This window comes from Canis aureus, chromosome 24 (assembly GCF_053574225.1).
Source record: "Canis aureus isolate CA01 chromosome 24, VMU_Caureus_v.1.0, whole genome shotgun sequence".
NCBI lineage: Eukaryota > Metazoa > Chordata > Mammalia > Carnivora > Canidae > Canis > Canis aureus.
The window spans coordinates 15,658,008-15,679,358 of record NC_135634.1 but is presented as its reverse complement, the minus strand read 5'-3'; the positions used below and the strand labels follow the sequence as shown (position 1 = coordinate 15,679,358).

Sequence of the window (21,351 nt, the reverse complement as noted above, 5' to 3'; positions counted from 1 at the left end):
TGCCCCACTGCAGCCTGACCTTCTCTGACCTCTGAAGTATCTCTCTTGGAACCTTGTGTTCTGGCCAAACAGGCCTTTCGCCACATCCCAAACAGGCCTAGTGCACTCAAGGGGCCAATCTTCCTACCTGCCTGTCCACCACAGCCTCATTTTCAGCTGTTTAAAATCAACCCAGCCCCCGAGGATCTGGGGATACTCAGCCTCTGCATAGTTACTGGGGTGGGTACCCAGCAAGTGCTGCCCGAAAAGGTGGTGGCGGTCAGTGCTGTTATTATTACAATCATTACACCCATTTGAGCTGGAAATAAAGTCTCATTCCTCTGAAATCTGTTAGTAGTAAACACGGGCAGTCAATTCTCAGTTAATAAGCTCGCCATCATCACAAGACTGTTCAGAGGCAATTTGGGCATCCTGAGCAGGGGTCCCAGAGCCGCACACCTCAGTCTGAATCCACACCTGCCCCCATACTAATGTGTGATCCTGAGTCGGTTACTCTCTGGACTAGTTTCCGATGTAGAAAATGGATAAAATAATCATACCTTCTCTATAGCAGTACAGGAGGTAAGGTAAGAAAACCCTGGAATCAGTGCTTAACATAAAATAGCCACTTAGTAGGTATTATGAGAAATTACTCCAAATACAATTCTAAAAGCCCTCAAAGGTTCATAAAAGTGCAAAGATTTTGAAATCTTGGAGGTATTTAGGTAAAGATTAACCATATAACCCACCAACTTAATTTGCAACTGACATCTCCACTCCATAGGAAATTAATCCAGCAAACAGAGCAAGAAACAAAACAGAACAAAAAAGGCCTCATTTCTATAGTGGGGAAACACTTCAAAATTATTTAACAGGATGTTGTTACTAAGAAGTAACAGGTGACATACATGTTGAAGAAAGCAGGATCCTATTTCACTTAAATGAGGTTCCTCTTTATTGTACTGCTTCTCAAGATCTTTCAGGAACTTTCTTTGGAATTTGTAAATATCTTCAATGTTTCCAAAAATGGTGGCTAGTTGTGCAACAGTGAACATTCCCGTGTGCTTGCGACACTGTCGAATATAGCCCTGCAAAACCGAAAAGTAAACTTTAAAAAAATTAATTTGGAGATCCAGAGAAATTATTATTTGAATAATGTAGCTTTTTGGGCCCATAGCCATTATCTTGGAATGGATTTTAATTAGAGAAAATCATTTTAACCCTATGGGTCCCTGTTGGGATAATGATACTTCTATGACTACAGTATGCTATGAATATTTTAAAGACGAAAGGAAAGAGAACAGGTGCATGTGGTTGGATTTGTAATGCAAGGAACTATATAAAGTTTTCAGGTTATACTCATGAAACAAAGTTGCTTGGCTTCAAATATTAAAGCTCAAACATTGGGACTGTAACACTTTTTCTAAACTCTTAAGATGATCATTCTCCCATCCCTAATTTCATTTCACAGCCGAGAAGACTTGTCAAATACGGAATAGCACAGCTTGCTGAATAGCTCATGCAGCCGGCTCACTGTCATGGCAAAGAGCCAGGAACGTCTTACCCAAAGATTCCACCATCACCTCTTTTCTGCATGGAGCATAAATCTGCAGATCTTTAATCCATGGCCCACACAGATTAGCTCACGATTCATTCTTTATGAACAGCACCCTAAGTTGTGCTATGGCCTGGGTAGGAGTTAGTGCGGTAGGAAGGAAAGGCCATAAATATGTGTGATACTTTTCCCCAAATCAGCACCATGTGATTACACAGCCTAAGTGGACTGCATGATAAAACACATACCACTCACTTTTGGTGCAAACTTTAACAGAATGACAGTGTAAAGCTTCAAAATACAGGCTCTAGTGCACACTGTCTGGTTTAAATCCCAACCCCACCACTTCACCTGCTGTGTGCCTCAGTTCTCTCATCTGTAAAGGGGGGAGAGGCGTTAAGAGGACCAGCTGATGGGAGTGTTTGTAGGAGTTAATCCAGGAAAGGGATGGCACACAAAGCTCAACAATTATTAGCCATGACTTATTTTCCTAAAACGGCACTTAAAAAAAAAAAACTCCCGTAACTATACACTTACATGGAACAAGACAGTTTGCATATATAAGCTAAACAATTGCTCAATCTCTATGTGGCCAGTTAATCCGATTACAGAATGGGCACTTGTCTCGCTTCAGCTCGTCTTCGGTGCTGGATATTCGGGGCTGAGCTGGGAGTGCAGACCTCAGCATTCACAGCCAGGACCGAAGGAATGATGAGACAGGGCCAACAGCAGTGTAGTGTCACGCTCATCCCAAACACACAGAGAGCAAGAGTATCGTGGGAGAGGCAGACGTGACCGCACAGTAGAATACCGGGACACTGCCGAACACAGCCTTGGGTAGCACTAGATAAAAGCAGTTTTCTTCTTTTTGGTCTGCATCTAAAGGACTCCGAACCTAATCTGTGAGTCAGTGATTCAATGCAGTGAGATTGTAAACAGTGACAGACCTTTGTCAAATCACGTGGGTTTCACAGAAAGGGTGTTGCCCTCTCTGAATAATCTTGGGGGTAAGTCCTCGAAGAGAGGGCTGCATGGTGCCCAGAAACCTGACCAGAGCATAGAGCCACCGAAGCTCACAGGGGCAGACAAGTATTCAATGAGGGCGCACTCTGGGCAGGGGCCACATGGGCGGAAAGGGGCCAGGAGAAGGGAGCACCACAGAAAAGAATATAAAAGGAGGGTCTGACCGAGGACCTGTCAGGAGTATCACGTGGTCGCACGACAACCTGGGGGAGGCCACAGGGTCTGGCGTCTTACCTCGCAGATGTCCTTGAGGTGCTTGATGTACACTCGCTCGGTGTTCATGATCTCCTGGATGACATTGGTCCTCATCTGGTGCTTGCTCTCTGCGTGCTTGTGGCGGCTCTTGCCAGCATCCTCCTCCTGTTCCTCGCCCTGGGTGCTGCTGGAATTTTCCGAGAGCTCTTCCTGATTGACACGCAACTGCAAGCCACACACACAGGTGACCAGTGACTCGGGGGGAGGTGGTGACCAGAAGCAGGCGGAAGGCCCCCGGGTTCCACTTCTCTATGGTTGTGAGGAAGGCAGCCTGGCCCTAGGCTAAGGCTTCCTGCACTCAGCAGAGCCAGGGCTGTGCCCGTGGCTCAAACCTCAGTGGCAACGCCAAACAACTGGTTGACCACGGTTGAAATTTCTCCTTCAATCCAGTCTGATTCCTGAACGCTTTCATTAAAGTAATTACAAAGAACCGAACCTGTACAGAGTGGGCTTGAGCCTGACACCACAGTTCTATGGCCCACCACAGACAGTCGCAAGACACGTTTGTAAGCGCCACACACTTACTCTGACAAAACTTGCGGGGAACCAGGCTTCCTTGTCCTCATTGCGGCCCCACCACCAGTCCTTATTGGAGGCTTCCAGAACCTGGATGACATCTCCTGCCTTGAAGCCCAGCTCCTGGTCGTCCATGGTCACGTGGTCCCACAGGGCTTCTGCGCAGACCACACTGCCATCGCCGATCAGCTGCAACGGGGACATACTTAGTGCCAAACCAGGTGGGCAGAAGAGCAAGGGATGTGCTGTGAGCTCTCCCAGGGTGACACGGACTCTTCTACCTCATATATGTACATACTGCTGGCTTGCGGTCAATACTTGGCCTTTGATGATTATACGAAAGGAGTTTCCACATTAAGGGAAACGGGTAGGTGTCTCTCATGTGCTTTTTTTTTTTAAGATTTTATTTATTTATTCATGAGAGACGCATAGAGAGGCAGAGACGCAGGCAGAGGGAGAAGCAGGCTCTCCACAAGGAGACGGATGCGGGACTTGATCCCAGACCCAGGGATCACACCCTGAGCTGAAGGCAGATGCTCAATTGCTGAACCACCCAGGCGTCCCTCATATGTTCTTAAAGGAAACTCCAAATCTACTTTTTTAAAGAAGGTAGAAAAATGGCTCACTTATCTATATGTCAGTTATCTAAGGAATGTGAGTATCTGAAATATTCACCCCTAATATGGTTTTCGAACAAACTAAAATACACAGAGCCAGGCCTCGAATGGTTATGAGCATACTTTATTGCAAGACCCTTGTGGCTTCACCTACAACTTACTCTTCATACTTCATTCACCATCTGAATAAAGTTTTAATCTAACTTTTAAAGAGAAGAGAGCCATCTCCAGATATTTACCAGCCAATGAAAAGATGGCTGCAGGTCCCCTCAGCACTGAGAGACATCATCATATTCTACAGCCACAACTGGTATTATTAACAGAGATGCGAACTCACCAAGAAGTGACACTCCACATGCTCTATTCAAGAACTCCAAAAGCCAGTAGTGCCTTCTAGAAAGATTTCCACAAAAAAGGGCTGAAGATGCCCAGTGGTGGAAAGAACACCAGATTTGTAGTGAGAAAGACCTGGTTTATGTCAGCTCTGCCATTTACTAGCAAGTGGTGCAGCCTCTTAGTTTCAGAGTGTTTATTAAAATATGGGTAATAATTCTAAATCTACCTCTTAGACTGGTTGTGAGATCTTTCTGAGATAATGTGAGGAAGAGCATTTTGTGAACTGAAAAGCACTACCCAAGCACTGAGCAGTAGTCGCTGCTCTTATTACTTAGAGCGGTGAGTGAGCTTTGGTTATCTGGAAAACTTAGATAGACTGTCCTTGAAAATGCTGGAATATCAGAGTTCTAGGTTTTAGAATATGTCTGGTAAGAAATAATCAAGAGGGGGGCTCCTGGGGGGGCTCAGTGGTTGTGCACCTGTCTTTGGCTCAGGTCGTAATCCTAGGATCCTAGGATCAAATCAAGTCCCACACTGGGCCCCCACAGGGAGCCTGCTTCTCCTTCTGCCTATGTCTCTGCCTTTCTGTGTCTCTCGTGGAAAAATAAATAAAATCGTAAAAAAAAATAAAAGAAAGAACCAATAGGGGACACCTAGGTGGCTCAGTCAACAGGCATCCAGCTCTTGATTTTGGCTCAGGTCATGATCTTAGGGTAGTGGACTCGAGCCCCATGTGGGGCCCCCTGCTCAGCGGGGAGTCTGCTTCTCCCCTTCCCTCTGCCTCTCCCCTCACTTGTGTGCACCCTCCACCCCTAATAAATATTTATAAAAAGGAGAGAGGGGAACAAAAAAGAATCAAGAGGGCAAAGTCTAAGTGATCCTGCATCCAGAAAACTGGATATCCAAGATTCGCCACTGTCACGTGTGAATTCTAGTACCTCGTTGATGGCCAACTGTTCCCCTCCTGGCTGTAGGTATCTGGGGTTGGCCTGACAGAGATCTTCATAGCTGTAGTCCTCCTCACTGCCGTTGTCATCCACTAAGGCAGCAGACTCAGTACCTCCATCTGAAGAAACTAAAAAAGCAATGGCATGGATTGCGGTTAAAAAGACAAAGCTAACAACAACAAAAAATTTAATGACAAAATAAATGACTTCTGAGAACATACCCGCAAGGCGAAGGAATCATGTGGGTCTTACCTAGAATAAGAAATCATCAGAAAATTCCTACAGACCTGTCAATCCAAAGGTAGCAGTTGTGGCCGAGCGCCACAGTAAGTGGGAAGGAGAACATCCCCGAGGACACTGCCAATGTTGACACACACCATTACTTTGCCACTTAGGATACTGGGTAAACTATGTGTGATTTGGTTGACAATTTGTGCTCCAAAGCAGATATAAAATATACAAATGCAGATTATATTTCTAAGTCATGTGCTGATAAGCTTGAGGAGATAAAGAAAATGAAAACAATCATTTTTTAAAAAGTGTTCTGCTTCCATCTTTCACCTGCAAGGCAGTGGTGCTACCAAAATCAAAAGGTACTGATAGCGTCATAAATGCAAATGTGTAGTCATTCTTTCCAGGTGTCCATAATATGAAAAGGTTGGAACTTATAGGGTTAAGGATTATATAGCACCTTTGACAAAAAAAGAAGAGAATGAGTATAGCATTCTCTCTTAGTTTAAGGATGGGTGTAACATTTTGGAATGCCCACCTTGGCATTCAGATTTTTCTTTTTCCTAGGACAGTAGGCTACCCTCCCCATGGCTAATCTGTCATCCAGCAGAGGGAATTATACAGAGAAAGAGAACATTCCTGTGAAGAAGACAGAGACAGCCTTCATGGAAGTAGCTGGCTTGTTAAAATACTTGAGATGGCTCTTGATTGAGAACCAAATGTGGCCCAATTGGAAACACAAGGTATATGGACACCCATCCATCTAATATGAGATTTGAAAAGTTGGGATTGGGGGGGGGTGCCTCAAGAGTCTACGGTAAGCAGTAGGGTGGCTCCTTCAGGATTCTGAGTAGAAGTGACAGGTTTTGAAAATAGGCCCCCTGACACTATAGAAAGAGAACAGGTTGTAGAGTCACAGTCTGGTCTGAATTCTAGCCTCACCCGTCTGTAGGCACAGGACCCAGAAACTTTCTCTGAGCTTCCTCCTCTATTTTAGAAACTATTTTCTTTCTTTTTGGAGAATGAGGTGAGATGATGTGTGTCAAGTTCCCAGCATCCTTGAGTTATGGTTGGGATTCATTGAAAGAGAGTTTTGTGATGATGGCAGCACGTGTGGTGGGAGCCAGGCTGGAGATGACTTTGCCACAGTAGCCTGAGGGAGGGGTGGGGGTTCCTAAACCCACTGGGGAGATGATGGATTCGTTGGAGAGTGGAACCAAGGGGGCTGCACCAGGGGAAATGGCAAGAGGAACTGAAATTCTAGGATGTTGTCTGTGCAGGTCAAGCTGATGACAGAGCAACAGAGAGGATGAAGTCAATGATGATTTGGAAAATCCCGAGTTATTGGTAGTTAACAAGAAAGCAAAGTCAGAGAAGCCAGTGTGGTGGGAAGAAGAAGGCTGGTTTGAGACTCTCTAGTGCTATCTGTTCTTGCCCTTTTCAAGGACCTGCAAATTTGGATTTCTAGTAACTACCCTCAGGGGACAGGTCTTCTTCCTAAACTAAAGAACCTTTTTTAAAACATGAGATATAAAAAAAATAAATAAAAAAAATAAAAATAAAAAAAATAAATAAAACATGAGATATGTTCTATTCTTTGTTTTGTACTAAGTCTTCAAAATCTGACATGCCTTTGACATTTGCAGCCCATCCCAGCTGGACGGGCTGCATTTCCGGTACTCCACAGACCTGTCCAGCCCCAAGACCGTGGCCCTGAGCTCTGCATACCAGGTCCCGTGGCTTCCCTCATGTCATTTCAGCCATGCTGCTGTTGTGAACAACTTCTTAAAAGAAACACACTTTGGGGGCATCTGGGTGGCTCAGTCAGTTAAGCATCTGACTCTGGATTTTGGCTCAGGTCACGATCTCAGGGTCGTGAGATCGAGCCCCACTTCGGGCTCTATGGTGGGCATGGAGCCAGCCTACAATTCTCTTTTCCGCTCCCTCTGCCCCCAGTGCCCCACTCAACTTGTGCGCACACTTGGTTTAAAAAAGTAATAAATTAAAATGAAAATTAAAGCAACACACTTTGTAAGTGGAGCCTAGAATTCTTATGTGAAAACAATGATAACTATTGAAAAAAGATCTGCAACAGTGGAAGGCGATCAACACCATGAAAATTAGCTCTAGGATCATATTATATGCATCAGACTCAAGTTTTCCTCAACGTGCACAAACAGGACTACCATTATGGTGATGAATTAAAGCTAAGTAAACTAGGGAGACAGAGGAAGCACATGGAGTAGAAGTCGGGGTTGGGGGAGACACAGGGTGAGCACCCCTTTCACAAACTGCCCCCTTCCTCTCCTGTGCCCGTCGTCTGTGCCTGAGCGCTGGACAGAGCACCTGTCAACCACGCCCAGCAGGCCAGGTCTTCACAAGGGCCCATGCTTCCCACGTGCCTTCCCAAGGCCCGGGCGCCCCACTACACTTGGGAAACTCCCACAACCCAGCAGCAGTCACGTCTTCTTCAAAGCCCTCCTCCTGTGGGCCTGGGGGTGGGGGTGCGGGGTGGGCCAGCTGCTTCGTGGGCCCTCCTCCAGCATACTTTTATGAGAGCAGGGATGTGGTGAATTACAGCCATTGGTGTGAGTACCTCCGTCCCAGTTAGAGTACCAGGTTGTCGATGGTCTCCCCGTGCCTGGAGCAGCACACTGCGTGTCAGCGCAGTGAGCCTGGAGTTGGAGCTCTCAGAGGACAGGGTGTCCTGGGCTCTGGCCATCCTCTCCCACGTCACTTCTGCTCACTGTTACCCTGCTCAGTCTCATTCAGGGAAGATGAGGGCCTGTGTCTGAGAGGGGTGTATACAAGGTGCCTCAAGGGAGAATGGAGACAGAGAAAGAATGTCCCTTGAGGGCCTCACCACAAAGTCCAGATGGAAGCGCTCCAGACCCCTGGCACTGCCTTGCAGATCTGTAGCTTGCAGACTGATTGACCATGAAGAGAGGCAGCACCTGGCTCAGGGCAGTGCAGGTGGTCCAGGCGAGGGCCCAGGCAAGGGGAGTGCAGGCAGGTGGGCAGCAGAGAGCCAGCTGCAGTTGTGCATGTGCACACAAATGTGTGTCCACGCCCGGTAGGAGGCGATGCCACGTGGCAGGGCCTTCTGTCTCAGGGGGCTTCCCCCTGGAGTGCGATGCTGGTGGTGCGTCTGTTGCCCAGTGCTGGGGTTTAAGTGGGATCTGGAGAAAGGCCACTTTGAGACGTGTGTGTGAGCTGAGAGCCTGGATACCGTGTGGTACGTCTGCCTCCCATGCTGTGGACAGAGTGCTTGCCGGCAGAGAACGTGAGGTCATCCAGTCTAGGGCACGTTCCTGATGTGTGTGTTTGGGGGAGAGGGGGTGGAGGGAGAATGTCTTGAGGAAGCAATATAAACTTTTTTGTACATGCATGAGTCTTTCTTATTAGGCTACAGAAACAAAACAAAACAAAACCCCAAACACCAAAGCTCCAAGCTTTCTCTCTAACCGGAGACCTTGGAGCAGCTGCCAGACTACCATGCCCAATAGCGACCTCGGTTAGCGGCTGAAATGTTCTGATGCTCCTGGGTAAGGAGGGTACATGCAAACCCTTGGCCTTTAAGGGAGCCCAGAGTGGCAGGAATCTGCAGATGTCGGCCAACACTAATCTGGCACCGCCTGGCACCAACAGCATTCCTCTTATCATTTTTCAGCTGCAGCTATTGAGCCAAAAAGAGGGAAAAGCAGTAAAAGAAAGGCACCTGGGCTTTCTGCCCATAGCAAAGCCCTGAAAATGACATTTTTTTCCCTCAAAAACCCACTGAACATTTTCCAGGGAGAAGTTTTCACCATCTGATCTGGATGTTGCTATGAAAATCAATAAGGGGGGGGCTAGGGGACTAAAAAAATAAATAAATAAATAAAAATAAAAGCCAGTGGTGACAATGCACAAACTCACAATTTCCTGGAGTCTAATGTGAAAAAGATTCCATGGAAAAACTGCTAAATCTCCACAGGAGGTAGTAGAATGAAGTTGTCTGGAAATAGGTAAGGCCCTTCATCTACCTAGTGATGTTCTGAGTTGCTATCATACAGTCAGAAAACTATCTCTGGCTGAGGTGCACCATGAGAAAGATTTCCACAGTGACCATAGATTAATGGTCACCATAGATTAATGTTTACTAATCACTGCAGAAACAAGATGGTCCTGGGCGCTGGGTCAGCTGAATCTTCCAGTAGGTGAGTGAGGCAGGGCAGGAGGCCCGCAGTGGGAGGGAAGCCTAAGGAATGTGGACAAACCTTGGCAAGCACCCTAGCTTTACTGACTTTCTAGCTTAATGACCTTGGCGCCAGTCGCTCTTCCAACCTCAGTTTTCCCATCTATAAAATGGGAGTAAGTTTACAGGTTTTAGCTTTTCAGAGGTCATTCTTTTTCTCCTACCTGCCTCACATATCCCATGTCCCGCTCATCAACAAGTCCTGACTCTCCCCTCCCTTCAGAGTGCGCCCAGAATCTGGCCAGTTCTCATTGCCCTCCCACTCTAGCCAGGTCACCGCAGCAGCCCCTCCCCGCTCACCGAAGTAGCCAGGGCCAATCTGTCACTCCACTGCTCCAAACCATCCGGAGGTCGAAGGCCAAGTCCCTGAAGACAGCTCCCCGACCCCAAACACACCCTGCACTTCCCGGCCTTGTCATGGAGCTCTGGCTCTGACAGCTCTCATTTCCTAGCCCAGCTCTCCTTCCTCAGGGTGTGCTGTTCCCTGCACCTGAGATCCTCCCCCAAGCACACGAGGCTCGAGGCTCAGCCAAGTCCTTCTGACAGGCCCGTTCAAAACCAGCACTCTCCGCTCATCTGCTTTCCGGATTCATTTTTCTCCATAGCATCTCTGACCATCTCATATACTTTGCTGGTTGCCTGTCCCTCCAACTACAGTGTAAACTACATTAAGGCAGTGATTTTTGTCTGCTTTGCTCTTAACTGTATTTCTAGTACCTGCACCACTGCCTGGTACACACAGGCACTAAGTATTTGCTGGCTGGCTGGCAACCAACCAACATACGTACAGTCGAAGAGCAGGGCTTTGGGTCAGACGGACTTGGCTTTACATAACTGTGCTCCATAAAAATGGTTTTTGGGGAGCACCTGGGTGGCTCAGGTGGTTAAACGTCTGCCTTTGGCTCAGGTCATGATCCCCACAGGTCCTGGAATGGAGCCCCATGTCGGCTCCCCGCTGAGCAGGGAGCTTCTCCCTCTGTCTCTGCTGCTCTCTTATGTTCTCTTTCTCGCTCACTCTCTCAAATAAATAAAATCTTTTAAAAAGTGGTTTTTGGGGCGTGCCCGGATCGCTTAGTTGGTTAAGTGTCTGCCTTTGACTGAGGTCATGAACTTCAGTCCCGTCTGGGGTTGAGCCCCATCCAGGCTTCCTGCTCAGCGGGGAGTCTGCTTCTCAGTCTCTTTTCCTCTCCCTTCCTCTCTCCCCCCTGCCTGTTCTCTCTCTCAAATAAATTTTTAAAAATCTTTTAAAAAATGGTTGTGGGGAGTTTTGAGTCACTGGGTCAAGTTTCTTTCTCAATTTTTCACCTGCCGAATTGTCAAATATACATAGTAACAGCCATCGCATGGGGTCATTTGTAAATCCTCGACAATAACTTATTACATCACTGTGGACCTAAGGGAAATAATGATACTGAAACACATTACAGAAGTCCAAGATCATTTATTTCCCTCAGCATTACAATGTGCCAGGCACTGTGCCCTTTTGTGTGACCCGGCTCACAGAATCCTCGCGGCAACGCTACGTGGTAGGTACTACCAGGTTCACCGGATGAGTAGACTGATGCCCCAATAGTACACGGTGTGTGCAGCAGGGGTCAAGCCAATGTCATCCGCTCCTACTTACTAGCATTGCTGCCTCTGCCAGGACTACCTTTGTTCGTGGTACGACAAAAACGATTGGACAGAGCAACCTGGGTGGCTCAGTGGTTTAGCACCACCTTCAGCCCAGGGAATGAGCCTGGAGACCCAGGATCGAGTCCCGCATCGGGCTCCCTGCGTGGAGCCTGCTTCTCCCTCTGCCTGTGTCTCTGCCTCTCTGTCTCTGTGTGTCTCTGTCTCTCGCTCTCTCATGAATAAATAAAATCTTTAAAAAAAACCGATTGGACAGATATTAAAGATGGCTTACCACCCTGATTCTAGTACTTCTACATCATTCTGGAGAGTGGCAGTGTTCACCACCCCTGTTCCTACGTCTGCCTTTTCTTCCTACTCCCTGCCCTCGTTCCCAACTGGGTCTGCAATGATCCGATTTTCTGCTTTATCCTTTTCCCTTTGTGATTTTAAAGTCTCTAAGCTGATGGGCTCCTTGCATTTCTGTCCTATCATTTACACACATTTTATGGAGTTGGGTTTCTCCACGTCTGCTGCCTAGAAGGGAGGGATTTTAGCACTACAGTGTGATACTGCATCTGTGCATATGCACTGCCTTTATATGTGTGCTCTCCCTCTGAGACCATAATTTCCATTAGGGAAGGGAAGGGCCAGAGTACATTTTATTATCCCTGGGACCTAGGATAATACCTGGCAGAGAAAAGGCACTCAAAAAATTCTTTTTGAACTGAAATGCAAATTGCTGGTAAGTAAACTAAGGTTCCAGGAACTTTAACGATTTAACTGGGCTACACAGTGCTGGCTGGGTCTGAGGCAGGATACACACCTGGTCTTCTTGCTTTCCATCCCCACCTGGCTCCCTGCTGGCCAAACTATAGATCACTTCCAAGGTAAAATGCTTTTTTTTTTTTTTTTCTGGTCTGTACCTTTTCTTCCTTTCATTTTTTCAGTACAGTTGACACATGGCGTTACATAAGTTTGAGGCATGCCGCACAGTAATTTGACAATATTGTGCTGTGCTCACAAGTGGAGCCCCCATCTGTCACCGTACAGCGCTATTACAATATCACTGAGTACCTTCCTTCTGCTGTGCCTTTTATTCCTGAGACTTATCCAAGGTAAACTGCTTTAAAACAACGGTTTCATGATTTTCACAAGAAACTACATAGTAGTTATCAATTGCATCCTGACAAAATTCTCCTGTAGTACTCCAGACCCTCGGTAATCTGACCCTTAATCTACTTAAGTGATCTTCTCTCCCACTGTGTGTGGAAGCCCAGAGTCACCTCCACCAGGCAGGCCTCTGCACAAACAGCAGGTCTGGACCACCGCCCACGTGGATTGCAGACCTCTTCATGCTGCTGATCACTTCCTCACCAAGGGAATGCAGTCTCATTTAACTGAATGGCTTCAAAATCTTCAACTACAGACTAAGGTCAGTCATTGTGACTTTTTCTTTGGGAGAAATTTTGCATGATGTGGAGCTACTTCAAATTCTCAAAATGTACTTTAGCAAAATTAGGAGAAATGAATATATTCTAATAACAAAAGAGTAAATTTAATGTCTTCTTTCCTTTCCTCCTATTGTAGTAAAAAAAAAATGTAACATTAAATGAACCATCTTAGCCATTTTTAGGTGTACAGTTCAATAGCGTTGTGTATTCACATTGTTGTGAACCGATCTCCAGAACTCTTTCATATCTTACAAAACGGAAACCTTATACCCATTAAGCACTTCTCCTCCCTCCTTCCTGCCCCCGTTCCTTGGCAGTCATCTTCCTACTTTCTGTTTCTATGATTCTGACCACTTTAGATACCTCACCATGAGTGGGATCAGACAATGCTTGTCCTTTTGTGACTGGCTTATGTCACTTAGCATAATGTCCTCAGGGTTCATCCATGTAGCATGTTGTTAGAATTTCCTTCCTTTTGAAGGTAGAATCATATTGCACAGTGTGTACACACCATGTTTTCTATACCATTCATCTGTTGATGTACTTGGGTTGCTCCCAGCTCTTGGCTACTGTGAGTAATGCCACAGTAAACATGGGTGTGCACGTATCTCTTTGAGATCCTGCTTTGAATTCTTTTGAATATATACTCAGAAGTGGGATTGGTGGATTATATGGTAATTCTATTTTAACTTTTTGAGGAACTCCCATATTGTTTTCCAAAGCGGCTGCCCACTGCATATGCTCACCAACAATGCACTTGGTTCCTTGCCAAATGCATGTCTTCTGTTGAATATACAGGTGTGAAAAGGCCATTACAATCTTGTAAACATGGAGCAAAGATTGTCGTGGATTAAAATCACTTTTAAAATCCCCAAAAGCCCTACATACAATAATATGAAATCAGATATGGTGTGTTCTCTTTCCATAGCACTTCTTAAAGCTGCAGGCAAGCCCAACAGGAACATCCTATATCATCTAAAAGCTCTGCACAGTGATTTTTAGCACATGCCTCTGGCTAGGGCCAATTCTGAAACAACATACCTTTTTCCATAGGGTAAACATACAGAAAAATTCTAAATCTGGATAAAATGAATTTTTAATGTTCTTGTTGAATTGTCACAATTGGCATCCTCCTGGAAAGGCTGTTGTTCTGTAGGGGTCTCCCAGCCACTGCACTTGGGCCACCTTCTTCCTGCAGCAACACCTACCCAGTCCTGTCCCTTCTTCGGTTGCATCTTCAGATTCAGCCCTGAGAACTGCTCTCCCCTCCAGATCCCTGCTTACTGGCCTGACCACCCCAGGCCTCATTTATAGCCTGGTTAGATGGGGCCTTAGAAAAAACTGGACACAACCACATATCCATAGAGTTCAGACTATTTTTAAGTCAGCAGGACTGCTGCAAATACAATTAGAGGTAATACAATTCGAGATGACCTAAGCTGTTTAAAAAAAAAAAAAAAGAAAGAAAGAAAGAAAAGAAAAGGCCAACAACAAAGAAGTTCCACATTCCTAAGGAAACATTCCTCAGGGAAGCAACAGACATTCTCCTGGCTGAACTTACATTTTGCGTTGGTGAAGGGATGAGACCTGGCCACAGACTCCAAAGGTGAATTTTTATGACAGGAAATATCAAACATCACCAACAATGGAAAACTTTATTTTATAGCATGTGACAAAGGAAAGGACTTCCTATAGGAGTCTGGTTTGCGTACACAAAAGACAGGCCCATGTCCTGGCGGGAGTTTTTCTCAGGACACACAACATGTCTATTTCCCGTCTGGCTTATTTTTGCATGCTTAAGGGCTTTTGAGCAGAGTGATGGAATTTCAAAAGCACTGGTCTAGGAGTCTAAGACCTTGGTTTGGGTCCCAGCATGGCTACGTAGACAAAGACCCTGAGCCTTTGCTTTTTCATTTGCCACCAAGAAAGACAGCACCTCTCTTATCTGTCTTCACACATCCGTGGGGAGAGCAGATGACAGGGTGCATGTGGAAGCGTTTTGTTAAAGGAAGGTAAGAACGAACACAGTGGGCTTCACAATCAGCCACTTGATGTGAAGGTCATCCGATGTCAGCTGCTGCCATGATGGTGGGCCTAACCCCAACAAGACTATCTCCCAACTAGGCCTCTTCCCACCGGTACAGCTCCTCTGTGGGGACTTCCACTCACCGAACTTCACTGATTACAGGGGAATTCCTACACGTAGAATAATCTGTTAAAAACATGTGCTTTAGAAAACCTCCTGCTGGTCGCTCAGACTTCCTCAGGTTTGAGATAAGCCAGTCTCACTTCCCATCCTAAAAATGGAAATAATCAACCAGGGAAGGCAGGGAGGGAGGCAGGCGGTTTGGACTCAGGGCATTGAGCAGCTCTCACAGAGCCACTACTACTACTGCATGGGCCAAAACCCTGACCACCCAGAACGACTCTAGGCCATGGAAATGCACACAGAGGGGACGAACCAGGTTCCAGGGCACTGACTCAATGGCAAAAGATGGGACACTGCTTCCTCTTCAGCAGTTCCACGTACCCAGTGTTGATGATACCCAATCACCTGAGAAATGTTTAGAAGAAGAAAGATTCCTGCCCTCTGCTGGACCACGGAACCAAGTTCTCAAGGAAAGGGGGGATGTTTGCTGAGTATCCATTTTTAAAAGCATGCCAAGTGCTTCTGATGCCTGGCTAAACGTGGGAACTGTGCGAACTTAAGGCCAAATTTGCTTAAATCCACCAGCAGGGATCTGTTCTAGGATGTATGGGTTCTGTTGCCTGTCTATGCAGCAAGCCACAATCTAGAGAGCAACGTACTCTGATCTCATTGGGGAAAACCTTTGCTTTAGCTACTCTGTACCACTGAATGTTCCATTTATTACCAAAAAGGACAAAATCCCTTTGCCACTGGCTAACCTCTCCATGAGGAAGCAACATTCTCACCCAGAGTCGATCAAATTCTGCCTCATATCTTTGAAGACTCTGGTTCCCACTTCTTGATGATGGGTTGCATGACTTTTTGGCTGTCCTCCCCATTACTCCGTGACCCCCTGTAGCAACAATCTCTCTCTCTGATGTTCTAGAGGCATGGGAGAGCTTACTGCTTTTAAAATATGCATCACATTTATATTGTTATATTTTAGCTGTTTAACTACATTACTCTGGTTAGCTGTTCATGTGCCTATCTCTTCAAATCTGCCCCCACTCCGCTCCCTAGGAAAAGGACTTTCTTAGGGAAAAGAAACATGCTTACTAGTCAGTATCACTTGATTGGGTGAAAGGCTTGAATGAACAGCTTTTGTATCTAGAATTTAAAATGTTACTGTCATGAAAATCACTATTATGCCTAATCTAGACTTGCAAACCATTTTCCTTTTAAAAAGTATTTTTGAAGAAAAAAGAAAATAAAGTATTTTTGAGCCTTTTAAACATATTGACAATAAGATCAAAAAGAGTCCTAGAAATGAACATGGTAGCTTTCACTGATAACCTTCTATAGTGTCCATGGATCTTTTAAAAATAATTCTCTCAACATTTAGCTTTCCATCTCGATTCTGCTTAGGGCCACTCCTGACTTCTGTTGCCCTGAGCGGTGATGGGAATAAATCACATCACAACTGAGCCTAATTTACACCATGGTCCTGATGGAGGATTTTATTTGGATAAATGCTTTAATGAGTTTTGTTTTAAACTACCTATGAATCATCTTCCCTCTTCTCAATTTAAAACCAAAACCTCCCCTAGAGTTGGGTCATATACATATATATACTATATCATAAAGAAAAGAGTCTCCCTGTGCTCATCGGCCAAATGGGTACTCAGAGCCCTCAGATACCTGGGTTAGGTATCCCCAAAACAATGCCCCAAGGTCTCTCTTCCTCTCTCTCCTGGGAGCACAGAGGCTAGAGAGACTTCAGCTTCCTCCTGTTCTGGAAGCTTGCCCTCCCTCTGTCCTGTCTCCAATTCAGACGTGGGATCCAGGCTCTGGGTTTCTCAGTGTCTTGCCACTAACCCTCGGGTTTACCTTTGGCTTATCCCCTGGAATCCCCTTAGCAAGCTGCTGCTCCTCCTTGGGTTTCTGGTTCTGACCATGGCTCCCCTGTCCACCACACTGCCACCTGTGGATCTGTCGTGGGCTCCTCTCCCCGACTTGGCTACTCCCCCCCGAAGGCTGTCTGGGCTGGTCTCACCACCCCTCACAGCTCCCGACGGCTGCTTCTTGTGCTGGCTGCTTCTTGTGCTGGCTGCACAAATCCTGAGCAAAAACCTGTCTGGTTTCACCACAACCCCGGAATGAACCCTCAGTATGTACCAGGCACTGTGCTCAACAGTTAATATAAATCAACTCAGTTAAGCCTTGTAAGCATCTTGGAATTATTACTGTCCATTTATAGAGAAGGAAACTATAGCTCAAAAAGGTCACACAACCACTCCTAAGTGGTGGGGCTGGAATTCAAATCCAGGTCTAACTGGCTCCAAGCAATCTTGCTACGCATCTGCCTCAGTCTGGGTCTTACTCAGTTCACAGGGACAGGACCACAACCTGGCAGCCCGCCCTCCCCACCCTCCCCCTGCCTGTCCCCTAGCCTGGCTTTCTCTGGAGAGGAGAGCCATCAGGCTGTCCCTCAGGGTCCCCCAGCCCCTCCTCTGCTCCCTGCCCAATCAGGGCACTCAAATAAAAGAACCCACAATTTAGCAAACTCAGTACTTTTATCTTACGCTGGCATATCATTTAAAGTTGACTAAATACTGTGTTTGCTGTCATTTCCATCATATATATATATGCTTAGTATAGTGAGTATATGGAAAAGTCTGTGGAACATACTGAACCAGTGAACATTCAGAGCAGGAAGAGAGAAGGTTCCTGCAGAACGGGCCTTCCCAGTTAAATAGAGTTCCTTCCTCTTCTTTACAGCTAGGCTCATCAAAGGAACACAGCCACCTGTGTGTGTGTGGGGGGGGCAGGGAGCAGCAAGGTAGCCCCTAACAGAACACAGGGAGGGAAGAGAAGTGCAAAGCCTTGCACAGAAGATTCTGCTATGCTACATCTCTTTAGCTACGTGGAGAGCATTCCACTCACAGCCAGAGGCTGGGTCAGGCCTTCCCTCGGCCTTTGCAAGAGTGTGGGAAGAAAGACTGGGAACCTTGCCCAGGGAGTGGAGGAATGCTGAAAGGAGGAGCAGCAGGACAGCGGGGGGCTCCCATCACTGACCGCCTGGCCGCCTCTGCTCTCCCACGCACTGGCTGGCTTGGCTGGCTGAGCTGTAATAAACACACAGACCCACCCATTGGTGCTCAGGATGAGTGGGGCAGCCAGCCCCTCTCTGTTCTCCATTCCAGCCTCATCTGGTCCACAACAGAGGACCATGGTACTGAGTTACTGGAGTTGACAAGCACAGCCACTTGGTAGGCAAGTCTATACTCTGAACGCAGTGGTTGAGTGAGCAACTTTTTAGTGAAACAGGAGTACATGCGGGTCTGGTTTTTTTAATCTGCCAGACACAGAAGCCATAACCACATCCCTATCTGCTCTCGGCCAACACAGAAAACCAATCAAAACAAGGAAGATGTACAAACTCTAAACTGCATTGCTTCGGTGAGGCCCAAGGCTGCCTTCAAGCTGTCAACTACAGTTCTCATTCATCTCAGCCCGAGTTACTGGCATTGATTTAAAGCAAAAACAGAGACAAGACTTTTAAAGAGCATCTTGTATCCACGTTGTAGCAGTTGGCTAAAATTCATTCTGGGGAGTAGTTTTTTCCTTACTTCTTCTAAAGAATACATGGATTACAATCTATAACTTTTTAGTGTGAGAGTACCACATTTCCTTCATATTTAAATAGGAACTACCTTAGCTCATAACACTCACAAAAATACTGAAAAGTCAGAGGGAGAAGAACAGTGCAGTAACCAAACACGGGGCAGTATCACTTTTGCAAACAGTAAACAGTCTTTTTCAGCAATCAATACACAGCCTTCCATACCCCAAATTAGCAAGGAACATTTATATACAGCCCAACAATAAACCCTTGTATGGAAGAATTTCATGTAACAGAAGCAAAACCAGCACAATAAAAACCAGATCTGTAACTCGTACAGGACGCATGCTGCTTCTTTTCTGTTTCACCCTAACAGCTATGCCACAAACAAAGCCAATTTCTTTGATTTACTGTATCCACAACTAAAAGTACCCTCAGGACGCTGCACAAGGATGAATGAACTCTCACAGACACGCTTACACTGACGAGCAGCTGCAAAGAGAGAGCACAGTAACTTGGAAGGAAACAGAGTGGAAGCAGCAACATTGCCACGACATAATAATTCATTCTGTGCACACATACCCATGTGAAGGCTTTCCAGACTCCAAAATCTTGCTATTTCCCCTCTAGCTACCATCCTCCTCTTTGAAGAACAGCCACATTCAGAGCAGGACCGGAGTGTGACTGAGCATCACGGAGAATCACACAGGCTCTCAGCTACGGAAACGGCAGAAATCGCTTATTCACTGCTTTGATGCTGTGCACACTCCCAGCACAGCCCGCAGGGCAGCTGACAGCTCGCTCACTGCTCAGAGCCGCCCAGAGCCGCCCGGACAGCAGCCCCAGGCGTCCCAGGGACGACGTCAGGGAGGAAATTCGTACCAAACCCAAACACACTCACAAGCGGATCTAGCAGGGTCAAGAGTCTTCGATGAAGATGGCAGAAATGCCTTTGCTGCTTTTAATTACAATCCCAAAGCCTGAGTGAGACTTTCAGAGAGCTTTTAGAAAGGTATCTATTTCAGGGGGAAAAGGCACAGAGGTTGCTAAGTTCAAGAATGGAGTTAGAATTTCATGACAAAATTTTGAGTTATGTTCATTGTAAATTTATGAAATCACCTTAAAGGAAGGGTTTTGTTCAAAAAAAATATATACACACACACACACACACACTATGTGAAAGTAATATGTATATCTTTCACTACATAAAGTGCGTATTGTCTATAATGAAGAAAATCACTTTTTTAAAAGCATCTCTCTAGATGACATACAGGCCATTTATTTCTCCTATCCTCACTAGTTTCTAAGTTATGTGCAACAAGCAAGTCTTTCTTTTATATTGTGAAATAATGACTGCTGACAAACTACGCTTTCTTAGATTTCTTCATGCCAGGAAGATGTTGCCTTTTTAACTTTATGAACAATGAGATATAATATATGCAAAAGAGCAGTCACATGGTCATCCCTCAATAAATGGTGGTTAAAACCATCACAGTACCAGTTAGTAAATGCATGTTTTACTTTGATGGGACTCAGACCACCTGGGTTCAAAATCTGCTTTACCAAACTACATTAGGAAAAGTTTCTAAGTCTCTAGAGATCACAGTTTCTGGACTGCAGAATGGGTACGGCTGGGGCACCAGTAATCCTCTGAGGGTTATTGAGAACATATTAAAAAGTGTTTAGAACAATATTGACACTTGATTAGAGATTAAATAAATGTCACCAATCATGCCTCAACGTCAAAAGACCTAACGTCCATAAAAAGGTGCTAGTTCCCACAAGATTCACAGCATGGACTCACTAGGGAAAACTGTATAGTTAGGGTTATTGACTATGTGCTGTACCGTAAAACTATTCTTACGTATTTGTGGCTATAAAAAAAAAAAAAAAAAAGTGTGGCTATTTGTACTGCCTTAATGCATCTATCTCACCTTTAATTAAACCCAGCTAAAAGGAGTTTTCTTAGGAACTCACAGCTTCAATAATCCATAACAAAGGTGAAATGCATGTGAAAACCACACACACACACACACACACACACACACATACATATCACATCAGCTTCACATCTTTCCTTTGCAAATATTTTTTTTAATGAGTCAAATTTTTTAAATGATAGTAAAATAGCTCATTCAAAAGGGGATTATCTATTCTTTAAAAAGGTGGTATTAAATTAAATTATGGACTCAAAAGACTCCTTGGAATTGTTTCTCAAAACAGATTCTCCATATAAGGTAAAGTTTCCTATATGCCACAGGGAATACTAGTTGCCTAGAATGGTCCATGAAAAAAGTCTACCTCCAGGAAATGCACAAGGATAGGCATTAGTAGCCAGAGGCTCTCGTAATTCCAAATAATGATATCTGTGTAACATTGTTTAACATAGAACTTTCCAACCTTATTGGTCACAAAACTCTCTTTTTATAGTAAAACATATTACTACTCCCAAAGAAAAGTGTGCCAGGGCCTTGCCACTCAGGGTGCGGTCCATGGACCCATAGCACTGGCAGGACCCAGACCTGGTTAGGTCCCATTCTACCGATGTAGAATCACAACCCGCATTTTAACAAGGTCTGGGGCATTCAAATACACATTCAGATTTGAGAAGTATTGTTCAAGGCAATTCAAGAAACTTTCCCTGAGGTAATATCGTGAATGCCAGGGTGCTTCTTAAAAATCAATTCAGAAACTAAAGATGACCATGGAATCAAAGGGCAGACGTAATTTTAGCTTAGAATGAAGAGGCAAAATGCTCAATATTGAGATACAGAGTACTGAAAAGTTGGAATTAATTCTGATGGCTGTCTCTTCTAACAGTTTAAATTCCAGTAGGAGGTAAC

At 45.5% G+C, this 21,351-nt stretch overlaps 1 protein-coding gene across 5 annotated transcripts in view; it reads right to left on the bottom strand.

Moving 5' to 3' along the window:
- SPATA13 (spermatogenesis associated 13) overlaps positions 1-21,351 on the bottom strand; it is a 143,503-nt gene that overhangs the window by 15,167 nt on the left and 106,985 nt on the right. For 4 of the 5 annotated variants that reach the window (XR_013362919.1, XM_077868378.1, XM_077868380.1 and 1 more), the window contains 4 exons: positions 5,220-5,356; positions 3,338-3,517; positions 2,792-2,977; positions 888-1,067 (listed from right to left, as the gene is read on the bottom strand). Coding sequence is in view for 4 of the 5 variants with exons in the window: in XM_077868378.1 (XP_077724504.1) it covers positions 888-1,067; positions 2,792-2,977; positions 3,338-3,517; positions 5,220-5,356 (683 nt within the window). In the remaining variant the exon portion in view is untranslated. Of the gene's footprint in view, positions 1-887; positions 1,068-2,791; positions 2,978-3,337; positions 3,518-5,219; positions 5,357-19,090; positions 19,315-21,351 lie in introns of those variants that run through there. The other variant, XM_077868382.1, reaches the window with a different exon arrangement.